This window comes from Abrus precatorius, unplaced genomic scaffold (genome assembly GCF_003935025.1).
Source record: "Abrus precatorius isolate BTA unplaced genomic scaffold, Abrus_2018 Scaffold9, whole genome shotgun sequence".
Taxonomy (NCBI): Eukaryota; Viridiplantae; Streptophyta; class Magnoliopsida; order Fabales; family Fabaceae; genus Abrus; species Abrus precatorius.
The window spans coordinates 21,950,211-21,964,181 of NW_020874439.1; the positions used below are offsets into that span (position 1 = coordinate 21,950,211).

The 13,971-nt window shown below is 32.7% G+C and overlaps 2 protein-coding genes across 5 annotated transcripts; both read right to left on the minus strand.

Annotated features, from left to right (window-relative positions):
• Positions 1-131: 131 nt before the first annotated feature.
• On the minus strand, positions 132-4,493 carry LOC113849722 (hexokinase-2-like). The gene is made up of 9 exons (XM_027479827.1): positions 4,200-4,493; positions 3,383-3,533; positions 3,058-3,240; positions 2,516-2,590; positions 2,213-2,368; positions 1,988-2,086; positions 1,776-1,906; positions 1,178-1,259; positions 132-913 (listed from the first exon to the last, which is right to left on the minus strand). Exons 1-9 carry the CDS (start codon positions 4,472-4,474, stop codon positions 575-577), a joined length of 1,491 nt encoding a protein of 496 aa, XP_027335628.1. The 5' UTR covers positions 4,475-4,493; the 3' UTR covers positions 132-574.
• Positions 4,494-5,764: 1,271 nt separating this feature from the next.
• Positions 5,765-11,208, minus strand: LOC113848973 (nuclear poly(A) polymerase 4-like). Of its 4 annotated transcripts, XR_003502048.1 has the most exons (13): positions 10,609-11,172; positions 10,399-10,476; positions 9,685-9,792; positions 9,383-9,445; positions 9,134-9,295; positions 8,871-8,984; positions 8,696-8,758; positions 8,255-8,584; positions 7,980-8,144; positions 7,043-7,846; positions 6,536-6,612; positions 6,366-6,448; positions 5,832-6,066 (listed from the first exon to the last, which is right to left on the minus strand). XR_003502048.1 is itself a non-coding variant. In XM_027478445.1 (12 exons), exons 1-12 carry the CDS (start codon positions 10,720-10,722, stop codon positions 6,421-6,423), a joined length of 2,106 nt encoding a protein of 701 aa, XP_027334246.1. In that variant the 5' UTR covers positions 10,723-11,208; the 3' UTR covers positions 5,799-6,420. The 4 variants fall into 4 exon arrangements, 2 of the variants coding, with proteins under 2 accessions (XP_027334246.1, XP_027334245.1); XM_027478445.1 differs by having other exon boundaries at positions 5,799-6,448; positions 10,609-11,208; XR_003502047.1 differs by having other exon boundaries at positions 5,765-6,448; positions 6,536-7,846; positions 10,609-11,177.
• Positions 11,209-13,971: the final 2,763 nt, after the last annotated feature.

The window sequence follows — 13,971 nt, forward strand, 5'->3', positions numbered from 1 at the left end:
AATTATAGAGATTCATTTTATAGTTTTTATACTATAAGAGCTTATTCAAAATGTACAGGGAACTAAAAACTCTCAACTTTTTAACCTTAATTAAGATAATCAAATATTGAACAAACCCTTGACAAGCTCAATAAAATCCGAGGAGGAATAGACAGGCTAATGAGAATAGACTGCTAATTTTGAATGACATCGAAATTGGCCATCAAATTTACCTCAAGAAACTAGAATATCACATGGCTGCTTCCAAGACAATCTTTTGCATATTTGATCCAAAAATAACTACAGTCCTACCACCAACAAGTAATCCAACAATTTAGTCACAAAAGGTATTCTATCCTAACAAATGGATAGACCCAGGTGATGTGAAATATTATGTTAAAGCTAACAAAGGAAGAGAAAAATGTAGGATTCTCCTGAAAGAATTAAATACATAAACGTAAGAAATGGTGTTAAGCTAAGATTGGCTTGAAGAATATGCCTACAAGTCAAGCCTTACAAGACAGCTGGAGTCATAAACGGACTATGACCTCCACAAAAATAATTGATTAAAACCATCCTATCATGATCATTGTAGTTAACCATCAAGGTACTTGGAATGTGAAGCAGCAAGAAGGGCAGCACCAATTCCTGAACCATCATTGGAGTGCTCAATGGTGATACTTTCTGAGACATCTTCGCCAACCAACTCTACAAGGGTATTTTCTAGGCACTTGCTATACTCAGTGTAATGCTCATACAATCCACCATCCATAGCTATTGCATTCTTCTGACCCTCAACATCATTGACGGTGTCCTTGCCCAACTTCTTCAGGATACCCAAGATGCCAGCAGCTGCAAGACGAGCACCACGGGTAGCAACAATATTGCATATCTCAACAACCACCTTCCTCACTTCCAGGGAGGTATCGGATATCTAATGTGATTAAAAGAAAGAGAACAAAGTTAGCTTGATAAAAGTTTCAATCATATTGCCACCTTTAAAAGTTGGAAGTCTCAACTTGCATTACAAGTTTAAATAGAACTAAAATATTGAAAATGAGGACTTTAATTATTAGTACATAGAGAACGTGTATATCTCCGTCAATTGAAATAAGCTTTCTTAACGTAAATATGCAGACGGTTTTAAAAAGCCTTTTTGGAATATCTTTATCCAAACAGAACAGAGAATTTCATTTACCTCGAAAATATTCTTCAGTTTGCTTCCAACCACATTGAGATCAGGAGATGAATCATGATGCATTGAAGACATGTCAGGTGTCCTGCACATCCAAAGCTGATGATCATGATACAAAAAAATTTATGACAATATCAGTAATTATAACAAGCACAGAAATCTTGGAACTTAAAATTCTTATTGAATCATGACCTAGTTTGAGCAACTTTAGAACGTTATCTTTGATGGATCAACCAGTGAATTTTGAAAATTTGCACCATAGTGAGGATCTCATAGCCAGAATTGAACCTTATAAGCTGTATGACTCCTTGCGATTCTCTCCTCTCTAGACAAATTGCTTATTTGTTTAAGAATAGACAATAGCCAAAAGGATACCTCTATCTATACCCATTAGAAAAGCTTAAAAGATTTCTTTGTATATTCAGTAATATGCAATTGAAAACCAACCACCCTCTTTCAAAGTGAAGTCACACTTCTTTGCTTCAATGGATAAATGTTTACCACAGACAGCTATTCACACAGAGTAAATAGTGAGGCAAAAAAATAATGAATAAACAAAATCACGTTGACAGAGCAGCTAGTCGAACACCTAACATTATACCTTAATATGAATGGAACTTTTAGTTTTGGGGGAACATCATCACCAAAAAAACCAGCTTCTTCAGCCATTCTGCATAGTACTCTACGAACAATTTCTCCCAAGTACATACCAGAAATTATCTTCTCAAAAATCTGAAACATAGTCGAAAAATAATTATATAACATCATTTATTAAGGCAGACTAGATGGAGATTAGAAGTAACAGAAATTCACCTGTTCACCAGGGTTTAAACTCTCAGCATCTAATGCATAATCATACTCAGTTAATGGAAGGTGTGATGACCGGAAGTTTCCCCACTCCATGTTGATAACCTAAAGTCATCTCATATATCGAATAAGCTTCAATATTTTATCTATCATTCAGTCATATCAAATAATCTGTAGCCATTTTTAACACTACACACTCAACCAATGGAAAGTAAGACAGAAAGTGCTCACCATTTCTCCAGAATTTGGCAAGGGAGCATGCCATTTTGGTATTGCTTGAGCACGCTCCACATAGGCTGCATTTGTTCCAGTACCTAAAATAATAGCAGCAATAACATTGTTGTGTGTGTATCGACCTCCTGCTAATGTCCCAACCGTATCATTCACCTATATAGATACTGAATATAAGTATAGAGTCTACAGACAAAATACACTGAAAATGTATTTCCCTTGAGATCTATCAAAAACTCCAAAAAATTTTGAAGTCTTGTCAGTTAGTTAATGTTATGCAAAATAGTCCAAAATTTTAATTACCAGAGCTGTAACATGTATATCGAGACCTTGTCTCTCAATGGCTTTTGTCAATTCTGCCACAACATCTTGACCAACCTATTTAAACAACAACAAAACTAAGTATGAAAGCAAAGGTGAAAGAATAGTAGTATGAAAACCCATCACTCTCCAAAATCAATAGTTTCAACAATAGCAACAAGTAAATATACAAGAACTTATAGCTTCTAATGATTTTCTGTTATTTTTGTGCTGTTTTCAACACTTCCTGAACTAAGTATAAAGTATAAACTACTTCCACGTTATTAAGTTTAGGGGAGTTCATCTACGCTGTCTGAAAAAATGAAGAGATATAGAATATCTCTCAGTAGATGACATTTAAAACCAATGAAAAATTAAATGTTTGGATCTCATGAATGTGACACAATAGTAGACTCAACTTGTGTTTCGCAATTGGATACATAAGAATTAATAATCAATAGGTTAAATCTCTGAAAAGCTAGCAAGACAAGGAAATATTCAGTCTTAAAGAATGTGAAAGGCATCAAAGCAATCCAGAACTTAACCATGTCATCTATGTTGAATCCTTTTGTCCATTTGATAAGGTTCCCAGAAGCAATAGACGTTTGCATAACAGGAAAGGAAAAGGTAAAACCTAGCTCTCTCTGTCTACCAGGAGGAACTTGAAAATCTTGATTTTCTTGGGCAACAAATTTTCCAAGCTCTGCAGCAATATAGTCAAAGAGTGCCTGAATCACAATTTTTTTTAGATTGGTCTTGTTTCTCACGTGATAAGCATAAAGCAATAAACAATCGTTAAGGAAAAAGAGTGAACAAAACATGTGGTAGGCAAAAGGAGGAATTTCAAAATGATAGGAAAAAAGGGCTTACATCTGATGTTCCACCCATCAAATTAGAAGGAATTGACACCTCAGTAAATTCTTGATTGATAATACCACAACCCTTGCCTCCCAGTTGCACCCGTAACACACGAAAGTTGGTTCCTCCAAGGTCTAATGCATAGTATAGTCCTTCCTCATTCCTAAAAAGGGAGGGAAACAAAACAGTATCAAATTCGTTTGCAACCTCAAAAGTTTAGCAGTTGAAGTATGAAATGTCAGTGGCTGGATTCTCTTTGACATCCATTTACAGAGGATATATCAATAAACCGCATAAAATGGGAAATCGAGGGATATCGTTTCTTTTGGAATATGACTAAGGAAAACCAATTACACCTGATTCACCATCATCATTATTACCTTGCAATTTCATAGCATTCTTCAAGTAAGTGAAACAACACACACACAACTACAAAATACAAAGGTTATGCTCTTAGCTTCCTAGCCACACATTTTAGTAACACATTGCATTTGAATAATGATCAGCCAAGCCTCGAGCAATAACAAATCTACCACCACAAGACAAAAACATTTATTTTTAGACAAAACTTAGGTCCTTTTGACGCTATTTTCCTATTAAAAGTGAAATTTCACCTTGGTAATCAGAGAACAGCACCAGAAGGAACTGGAGTACTACATATAAATTTAGTTGTTTATTTTTATTTATTTTTGAAAAAAAATAAAGATATGGAAATTGATATAGATTGATCTAAAAGACTTAAGAGAAAGTACATAAACATAAAGCAATATAAGATAAAGGTAGATTGGATCAAAGCACGAAAGATAAACAAAACAAGGAAATGGAATACCCAGTTGGAAGATTATCAACGTAAGTGAGGAGCATCTTGAGCTTGCTACCACCTTCGGAAGCAAGCCCAGCGTGCATCTCAACGCTCATTGCATCGGCAACAAGCTTCAGCTTCCACGTAGGTGTCGCACACTTCTCCTCCAACTCCTTCAATATGGCCAATGCTCGTCCCCACCGTTTAGATTTACTCACGTAGCGTTGCAGCGCCCCCATCGCCGCCGCCACGGCGCAGACGCCGATCACCGTCGCACCCACCACCACCACCACCTTTCTCATTTTCCGTTTTCGGGTTTAACGCTCAACAAACGGTATGTGTCTCTTTATCATGTTAATGTATATAAATAGAAAGTCAAATAAAATTACTGAATTGACTAGTGCGGCTAATTAGGAAGACAAATAACGATTTTGATGTACGAATTAATTTTAAGTAATTGTTTAATTGGAAATAAAATTGAATGACCGTGCAATTATTATGTGTAATGATGCTTTAGCTGAGAATTTACCGCACGTGGGTATAAACAAGTGAGATGGGGAAAGGAAACTTGTGTTGGGAACAAGACCACGACAAAAATAAAGCTACTTGTTCGCAAACAACCCTCGTTGTGTTTTTTTAGCAACTCATGTTTGAGGCTAATAATAGTTTAAATAAACAAATTAATTATTAAATACAAAATAAGATTGTGCTATCATGTCTCTACACCATAAATTTAGGTGAGGTTCGCTTTCTTATGTTGTGTTTAGTATGTTTGACAGTATTTGAGATAAAATTAAATTTAAAAATAAAGTTTACTTCGATTCCCTAATGATAAAAGTAAGATTTTTTAACTTTTATGGTAAAATAAATTGAACTTTATGTTTGTTGATATTTAATTGGACACATTAATTTATTTCTAATCTATCCTAAAATATTAAATCATATATTTAAAAATGTCTTTACTAATGCCATTCAAATTACTTAGTTGCATCTAAGGCACTTCTTAAGTAAATTTATTTAATCCAAGTTAAATTTTAATTTTACTCAAAGTACTGTCCATTAGAGAAAATACTTGAAATCATTATTAGAAAATAACTAGAACCACGGGAATAAGACTTGATTCAAGCAAAAAGCACGTCGCCATCGCCATACTTTTAGAAGTTATAATCAATGTGTGAAAAGTTTACGAATATAGTTCCACTTGTTTCATTGAAAAACAACGAATTCAATTTTAATAACTGTACGAATAAATTTTTGCCTAAATAATACATTCAAAATAATCCTCACAACAATGATATAATAATTCATAATTAATACATTAAAATCTGTATATTGCGGGAATACTCCAACTAACATAAATTTACAATCTTAGATTTGTCAAAATGGACTCACGCTAGATGATGAAGTGTTCAAATACAGCTGCATATTTGTTATGATTCGGTTAAATTTTATCCCCATTGAAATCCAAGCGAGACACGAAACATATTTTTGTTAAGTTCGCGATATTTCATAAGAAAAATAATATTTGTTCACAAACCCACGCAAGTAGCCATCAATTGAAACGAGTTACAGGGTCAGTGTGTTTATAGATTATATGTCAATGTCGTTTATTGAATCCATGTTTAAAAACAAGTTTAGAATCATAATTGTTAATATTTTAAAATGTATTGAATCAATGGTATTGGAAAGACACTGATTGTTCCTATGTGAGGCAAGGGACAAAGCAAATGTAAAGAAGGTGGAGATGATAGTTGCCAAATCACTGTGGAGTTTATACAGTAACCTCTCAGAGGCAGTACAACAATCAGTAAAAAGGCCAAGTCCACTCACATAGCCAACCCCTCAACCACCCTAACCCTCTCCTATATGCCCTTTTGCCCCCGTCTCTCTAGCTCTAAAAGAAAAATAAAAATTAAAAAGAAAAAAACCAAACGGTCAACAATAGCAAAGTACAGCAAAAGCCTTCCTAGTATGCCCTCTTTAAGTTTAGGGACAATCCTAAAAAAAGCTCTAATGAAGTTAGTTTAGTCAATAGACACCATAATGCACAAAAATTGCCAACTATACAAATGGCTGATCCCAGCTCCAAGTCTTTCAGCTTGATGCCAATCAGTTCCAATTTGCAAGCTTGAATGAACAAGCAAGCCTGAAAAAATTAGCGAAATGAAAGCCAGCATTTAAATTAGTACTTACCCAAACTGCTGGCTCTCCTCTTTCTCCGTCGCACAAGCATCGAACTACTGATCTGTCACACTGCCGATGTTACACTCAATCTCCTGTTTACACAAAGCACGAGAGACAGCATAAAGAAAAAATACTGACATAAAATCTCTTAAAACAGTAATTATTGAACATTAACATGCCTTATAACTGGCTTTTGCACCGCATTTGAACGAACTTGTCGCTTGGAATCAAGAACCATCCCTAGCACTGCATTGGGCTTCACAAAAAAGCCCAAAAAAAAAAGGAATAATGGTCAATACAAAACCTTGTCCATAATAAGCTTACCAAGAAAATTGAAATATAAACATAGATGTACAAAATGACATAGTGAACTTTTTCCTAAACACAGTACAGCACAGTGAAGACCATAGATAGCCTATCTAATACTAGACACAATTTCACTGAAGATATCATGCATCACCAAAAGCTCGACAATCAATGCATTTTGGCTTAACAGTACTTCAGGGAAGACCTTGCACATCAGTGCACTTGGCTGTACAATCTATACACAATCATAGAAAAATGACGGAAAAATAAGAATTGATCAAATGGCCAATTACTAGACTAACAAGACAACAGGTAAAATATATCAACCCAGCAAAAAAAGTAAGAAAGCAGAAATTTGGGTAGGAATTGAAAGCCAAAACCTCTAACTGCTCATGTAGCTCATCTTGTAATACTTCATTTTCACTTGCCACTGTACTTTTCACAGACTCCCCATAAGTAGTATCCCCAAACCTCCCATTAATTATCGCCTCAACACCCTTGGTGCTATCCTCAACATAACCAGATCCAATATCCTCAGAAGAACCAGCATCACTGGTAACAGATGTAATCACACTAGAATTTGAGGCAGGTTCAGGAGACTCTGTTCGATCCAAATCATCTTGCCTGCTGTTGGACAAATGAGCACCCTCCACATTTCTCAACTCTTGACCATCAGCCATAGCATCAACAGACAAACCACTATAGTGAAGGCTGTTGTGTATTGCCAAGCTATGCACAGGCGGATTGATAGATTGTCTTTTCAATGCATCCAGCCTTTCACCCACCCTGTCATTGTACTTCCTCTTGTGGTTTCTCTCAATTTGTTTAGTCCCAAAAACCTCATCTTCATGAAATGATTTGTGAGGATTCTCCAATTGTGGTGTTGGCCTTGATGGTCGCGATCGTTTGTGACCATCAGGAAACACATAGCCAGGGATTTGCCTTCGACGAACATGAGAAACATAAATGTCCATCCCTGGTTTCCAGTAATTGTACATATTGACAGAATGACGAAATTCTTCCACTGACCCTCGTATATCAAATTGCTGACCTTCCTGAACAACTTCCCCCTGCTTCCTCTGCAAGCCCATAAAGAAAGCACAATGTGCACACTGCTTTGAATTATCCATATACTCATGAGGATAGGGATGGCACTGCAACTTCCCAAAAGTGTCACGCTCAATCTGCCAACAGGATCCAAACCCAGCCAAATCCCGTCAATGTTCATCTTTCTAAACTACACATAATTACATGTTCTAAAAAAAAACCTCCTTTTAAAAAAGGACCAATATCACCATAACAAATAAACAATAATACCATCAGAGTCAGCTGTCGAAGGCGTGATTCCACCCAACCTTTCCATGCACGCAAGTCATCAACATCGGCAGCAACTATGTCAACTTGCAAGTAGTTTTTATAGCTTTCAAAGAAAATGTATTGTTCAAACAGAGAACTCCAACAGGCTTTATTCAGTTCTATTTCCTGGTTTTGTTTGACAAAAGCAAAGCCTTCAATTATCAATTATTTAAACAAATAATCAATAATATCCATGACGTTTCAAGCAAACTCAACAAGAAAGGAGTAATTATTACCCCACAGATCCTGTTGCCATTCTGGAACTGCTCCATCATAACACGAAGTGTGCTTATAGAAACATTATAACTGGAATTCATACATGGATAGGCAGGAGTGATGATTGGCATATGATGGGTTCGATCACGAGGATTTTTGCGAGGATCCCACATAGAAAACCCAAGCTCGTTCTGTTCTATTGGACATAGCATTACAGGATTTGGCCATCGCCACTGTGTATAAACCCTAAAGAATCGAGAGACAAGCATGCTTGGAACTGCATTTGGATACAACTGGCACACTCGGGCAACAAGAAGCGCCAAGTTTACACCACCAAGAAAACCTGTCACCTGAAAATGAACATACAAAAATGCAACAGGAAAATTTTTAAACAACTAGCCCCAAAAAATAAAAAGGGATATGCAAAGCAGGAAAATGACTTGAAATAAAATATAACTCACATTGGAATAAACACCTCGCCTTTTGGCCCAAAACTTCAAGCAACGGAGTGTTGTACGAAAATGCTATATTCCAAACACAAAAAACTCAATAAATTAAAAGATTTAGGGGCACTACTAATTATAAGAAATGGATGACTTGAAGCAATAAGAAACAAGCAGCAACCTAAAAAAGTACCTCAGTATTTGGAACTAGCTTTAGAATTTGATCTGCAACCCTACAACCATTCAAACTTCGCACTGTAGGCTCATCCACATTGTGTAGAAGAGAGACATCAGATATATCCAAATCCTGTACACAAATTGGAAACATAACAAAGTTCTACAATATATGACAAAAACCTACAAGATGCAGATCAACAGCACAAATAAACTATTAAAAATTAACCTAATAATATCAAGTGTCTTCATATAAGTAGAAAAGAAAATTATTTCACTTACTTCAGGTACAATTAAGCGAGAAATACTTGCATAAAGGAGGTCAATTGATATTCCATCAAACTTGAATTTCATAACCGGGACATGAGCATCCGGAATTGGTTGCAGTTCTGTGACTTCCTCCATGTTAGCTAGGATATCATGTAATGTGTAGAAAAAATCCTCCTGATCAAGAAATACGAAAAGATCACATACAGAAATGATAATTTTGATGGAGCACAGATTCCAAAATTGTTTGTACTTCAAATTTACCCCTCGGTTTACGTAGGATGGCCCAATGCATAGTGTGTCTAGGTCAGCCCCAGGACCATGAACCTACATCATAAAAAATTCGATAAAAAAGGACCTAATTAACATAAATAGAAATTACATGTCATACTTGATGAAGAGTAAAAACAAAGTTTAACAGCCAAAAACCCAATACAATCCCTTGCAAACAAGATCATCATATTCCCAAACACAGTAGAAAGATCCATATAATTTGTTGTTTAATCCAACAACAACAAACCAAAACAAAAAGGTTGGCATGTCATGCAAGGGACAAGTGAACTCACACCAAGTCGATAAGAACCAAAAGTGATTATAACAGCATTTGCATCTTCCACCATTTGATCAGTGTATCCTCTTAGGCGGGTAAGTTGCTTTACCCAACTAGTTACTACCTGAAATAAATAAATACATTATAAGCAAAACCAGTTGCCCTGAATGATTTGAATCCTAGATAAAATACACCATTTCCCTAAGTTACATTAAACACTAACAAAGCAACAAAATAGCTTCAATAGCTGATAAATGGAAATAAGAACCGTCAGGGTCTCAAATAGTGGACCACATCATGTGATGCAATCACAACATCCCATTTTTGGTGGCCGCCTCAATGCATGAAGGATGTGATTGCTGACCACATCAGCCGCAATAGGCACACATATTACCCCAAATCACCACCACACCCGCAAGTTAAACTACAACAATAATTATTACCAGCAGAATAAAGTAACAGAACAACTTCTATAAATGACAAATTTTAATAAGCAAATATTAGTCACTCCAAGGATAATCATCACCAAAGTCCAGAATGCAGAAACAATATAACTACCCTCCCCATAAACGTCCATGCTCATCCATTCAAACATATATTTCCATATTTACCCATACACCTCTTAATTTAGCATCTCAATAAAAATTGTTGTCATCAAAGAATTACACCGATTCAGCAACTACGATCATCATAACGAAGAATAATAAAAAATCTAGCTCTCTCCCACTACCTGTCCAAGTCGGTTAAGGACCTCTTCTCTTTTGGCAGCTTCCTCTTTGCTCTCGTAAAGGCCGGAATCAACGAGAAACTAGCACACCCAACAGAGAATTTTTTCAGACAAACCAATTAACATTAATTACAATTAGTTGATAATTAAAAACCTTGGTAAAAGAAAGGGTGTGTGTGTGATTGTGTATATACTGAAAGCAATGAAACTAACCTTCTCCAATTCAAGAGTCCTTTGCAAATCAGCAACCGTTGGGCCCGCCATTGATATGGGCTTCGTGACACCATATTGCTTCGTCGAGGTTCCCACCCCTTCAGAGCTCCCCATGATCGCAACGCCAACAAATTTGAAAAAAGAAATCTTTTTTATATGTATAGTTTGCCCCTTTTTTAATCGCAGACTAACAAGTTCAAATAAATGGAACCCCAGAAAACGATTTGAAAAAACAAGGAACGAATCGAAAATCAAAGTCACCCACAATGGAAAATCGGAACCCTAAAACACAGTAAACAGAAACCCAGAAAAAAAAAAAAAAAGGGAAGCGTTGCAATTATAACGATGAATTTCAAGCCCTAGATCCCAACGACGAAAAAATACGAGAAGGGGTGGAAATTGGCGGCGGAAAAAGAAGATTAGGGCGAAATTGGATCTGAAAGGAGAAGAGGACGGTGATTCGGAAAGAAGGTTTGAGAGAAAAAGGGACAACGAAGCGGTTCAGCACTCAGAAAAGGAGAGAGAGAGGAAGATACGCAATGGGGGGAATAGCTAATAAGCCAAGCCCTTCCTTGATTTTTCTCAGATATTTTATATCATCTCAAATGCAACCGATTATTTTCTTATTTATTAATCCAAATTTCTTAGAAACTCGACACTCACGCGTTTTATTATTTTTCGCATAGTTTAATTTCACTATATTTTCAGTTTTTATAACAAATATTTTCTGATTTACGAGATTCTTCCCCATTTTATTTGAATACAAAGTTTAATTTAAAATTCTTCCATTTAGTACTTTTTGTCTAAATATTCCTTGTACTCTATGGATGATCCACTCGACATGATTTTAAATTTATATATTTTGTAATTTTTTATTAAAATTATCAAAAAACTTATGTTTAAATTTATTTGTCATAAAAATAGTTTAATTTTTATGTTTTTATTTTGTGTGTCTAATTTAAATTAGGTATTTTATTTTTTATTATTTCTTATGCTACTTTTATTTTAATTTTAAATTTCCATATGCTTGATCATTTTTTAAAAATAGATAAATTTAATTTTAAGATTATAATAATCTTATTCATTTTTATTTTGATTTAATATTTAAATTTGATATACTAATAAAAATACAAAATAAGCTAATATTATTTAATATTTATTTGAATTTAATTTATTTGTTTTTTCATACACCAGTGAAAATCAAAAGAGCTTCAATTCAATCTTAATTTAAATTTTAAAGTTTTCTAATTTACAAATCTTATTTCTTTAATTTAATGCAATAAACTAGTAATAGAATATTTTTAAAAATTATAAATTTTATTGCTTTTTAAAAAAATATAATATAAATATTTATTTTAGTTCAATCAATTGCATATACGATGCACGAAATTCACTAATTTGCTTAAAAACAAAATGGTTAGAGTATATACTTTCTTTATACTGGTTAGAGTATGCTTTGATCTTAATGCTTTTGCTTCAAGTATGAACTAGTATTAAATAATTTAAAATATATACAACAACCATAATAAATATTAATTTAAAATACATTTATTTATATTTAAATTTTAAATATTTGTCAAAATAAACAGAATCTCTTAGAAAAACAAATGGTGAGATAAAACTGACTTACCTATATAAACGTCGTCTTGATAATGAGATCAAATTGCTTAATTTTATTATATTAGACAATCTTATTAGTATTCACAATAACAGAGGTTTACGCTTAATAATTATTGATAACTGTGTTTTTGAATTTAAATATCATTTTAAAAGAATAAGTATCAGCCATATAAAATATTTATTCATTTATTTATTACTAAAAACAAAATTCGTTTGTTGTGTAGTAATGTTTAAAATTTAAATAAAAATATTACCATAAAAAACTAATAAAACATAGAATAGAAACATAATTGTGATAAATAATAATATTTATTAAGGTAAAGTGTAATAGTATTAATAATTGTAACATAATTATGAAAATATCACTATATATTGCTTTGTAATTAATATTATACATCAACTAATTTTAGACGTGTTAATAAATTTTTGATAAGTTGATTTGTTATCTTTTGTTTTATCTGAATTTTTAATTGTGGATCTTGAATTTTGATTTGGCAATCATTTTACATATGTTGTATTTTTATAGTTTATTATCTTGTAATATGATAAATTTTTATTATTATCGCTTAATTAAAAAATTCTCAGGCGCTATAAGATACAAATATTGAACTTTAAAGTTATTATAATCTAGCTGACAAGTTTTTAGTTCAATAAATAATATATGTGTTTATAGAATTAAATTAAATTAATTTAACTTTATAAAATTTAATGTAACTAAAATATATATACTAATTATCATCAAATAATAAAAGAAAACATCACATAACAAAGTTAAAATTCAAAGTACATGATCAAATTAAGACTCTGTTTGGAAGGTTAGGTCCCCAATTTTATTTTATTTTTTCATATTTGTGGCAAACATTAATGTTAAAAATATGAATTGTCATTCTTGAGAGTGACAGTATCTTAATGTGCATCTTTTTCATATAAACACTTTTTTTTAACATGTATTAAATCAATATTTTCCTTATTTTATTATTTATTTAAAGGAACTTTACTTTCATTAATTTATTTAATTAAGGTTTTTTAAATCAACTAATACATCTGTTTTTAAATTCAATGTTTAAGATTTTACGCGTAAATTAAAAAAACAATTGATATTCTAAATTTTATAAATAGCTATTATTTTTATTATTATACTATTTATCTGTTATATTAATTACTTCACTTATTTGTTATTCTTTACAAACAAACATTAATTATTAGGGTTCTTTAAAAAATAATTATTAAATGTAAATAAAAAATTAACAGTTCACTAATTTTATAAAATAAAGAAAGTAAATAGAACAAAAGTGTCAAGTGTCAAAGAAAAGAAAAGAAAACATTTTTTATCAATTAAGTCCTTATATTTTTCAAAAGCCACACTTTGAAACAACACATTTGTGTCTTTTTAATTTATATTTTTATTGTTAATTTTTTTTAATATTTAAAAAATTTTAATATCTCAATTTATTTAATAAAAAACTGTGTAAAGAAAGGGTTGCCTTAAGAGTAAGCAAAAAAACTTTTTTAAATGTATATTTTTGTGCCATCTGCATTGTAATTTATATGGACGGTTCCTTTGGTCAATTTGTATAAATACAAGCAATATGTTTATTTAAATACTATCTTAAATAAACAATTTATGATTGATTTGTTTTTGAAAACTTAAAGCACTGATGTTATTAAATATTTTTAGAAAATATTTTAACCTTTTACAAAACCAACCATTTACAATAAATGTCTTAAAAATATATTTCTAAC

Bases quoted from the DNA above. Each gene is read 5' to 3' on its own strand.
- LOC113849722 (XM_027479827.1), bottom strand. From the start codon at position 4,474: ATGAGAAAGGTGGTGGTGGTGGTGGGTGCGACGGTGATCGGCGTCTGC. The intron at 3,241-3,382 runs GTAAGCCCTTTT...ATTGTGATTCAG, and splicing joins TGATGGGTGGAACATCAGAT to GCACTCTTTGACTATATTGC. The intron at 2,087-2,212 runs GTGAGCACTTTC...AGATGACTTTAG, and splicing joins TGCCAAATTCTGGAGAAATG to GTTATCAACATGGAGTGGGG.
- LOC113848973 (XM_027478444.1), bottom strand. From the start codon at position 10,722: ATGGGGAGCTCTGAAGGGGTGGGAACCTCGACGAAGCAATATGGTGTC. The intron at 9,296-9,382 runs GTAAATTTGAAG...TTTCTTGATCAG, and splicing joins CATCCTACGTAAACCGAGGG to GAGGATTTTTTCTACACATT. The intron at 8,585-8,695 runs GTGAGTTATATT...GTTCATTTTCAG, and splicing joins GGCGAGGTGTTTATTCCAAT to GTGACAGGTTTTCTTGGTGG.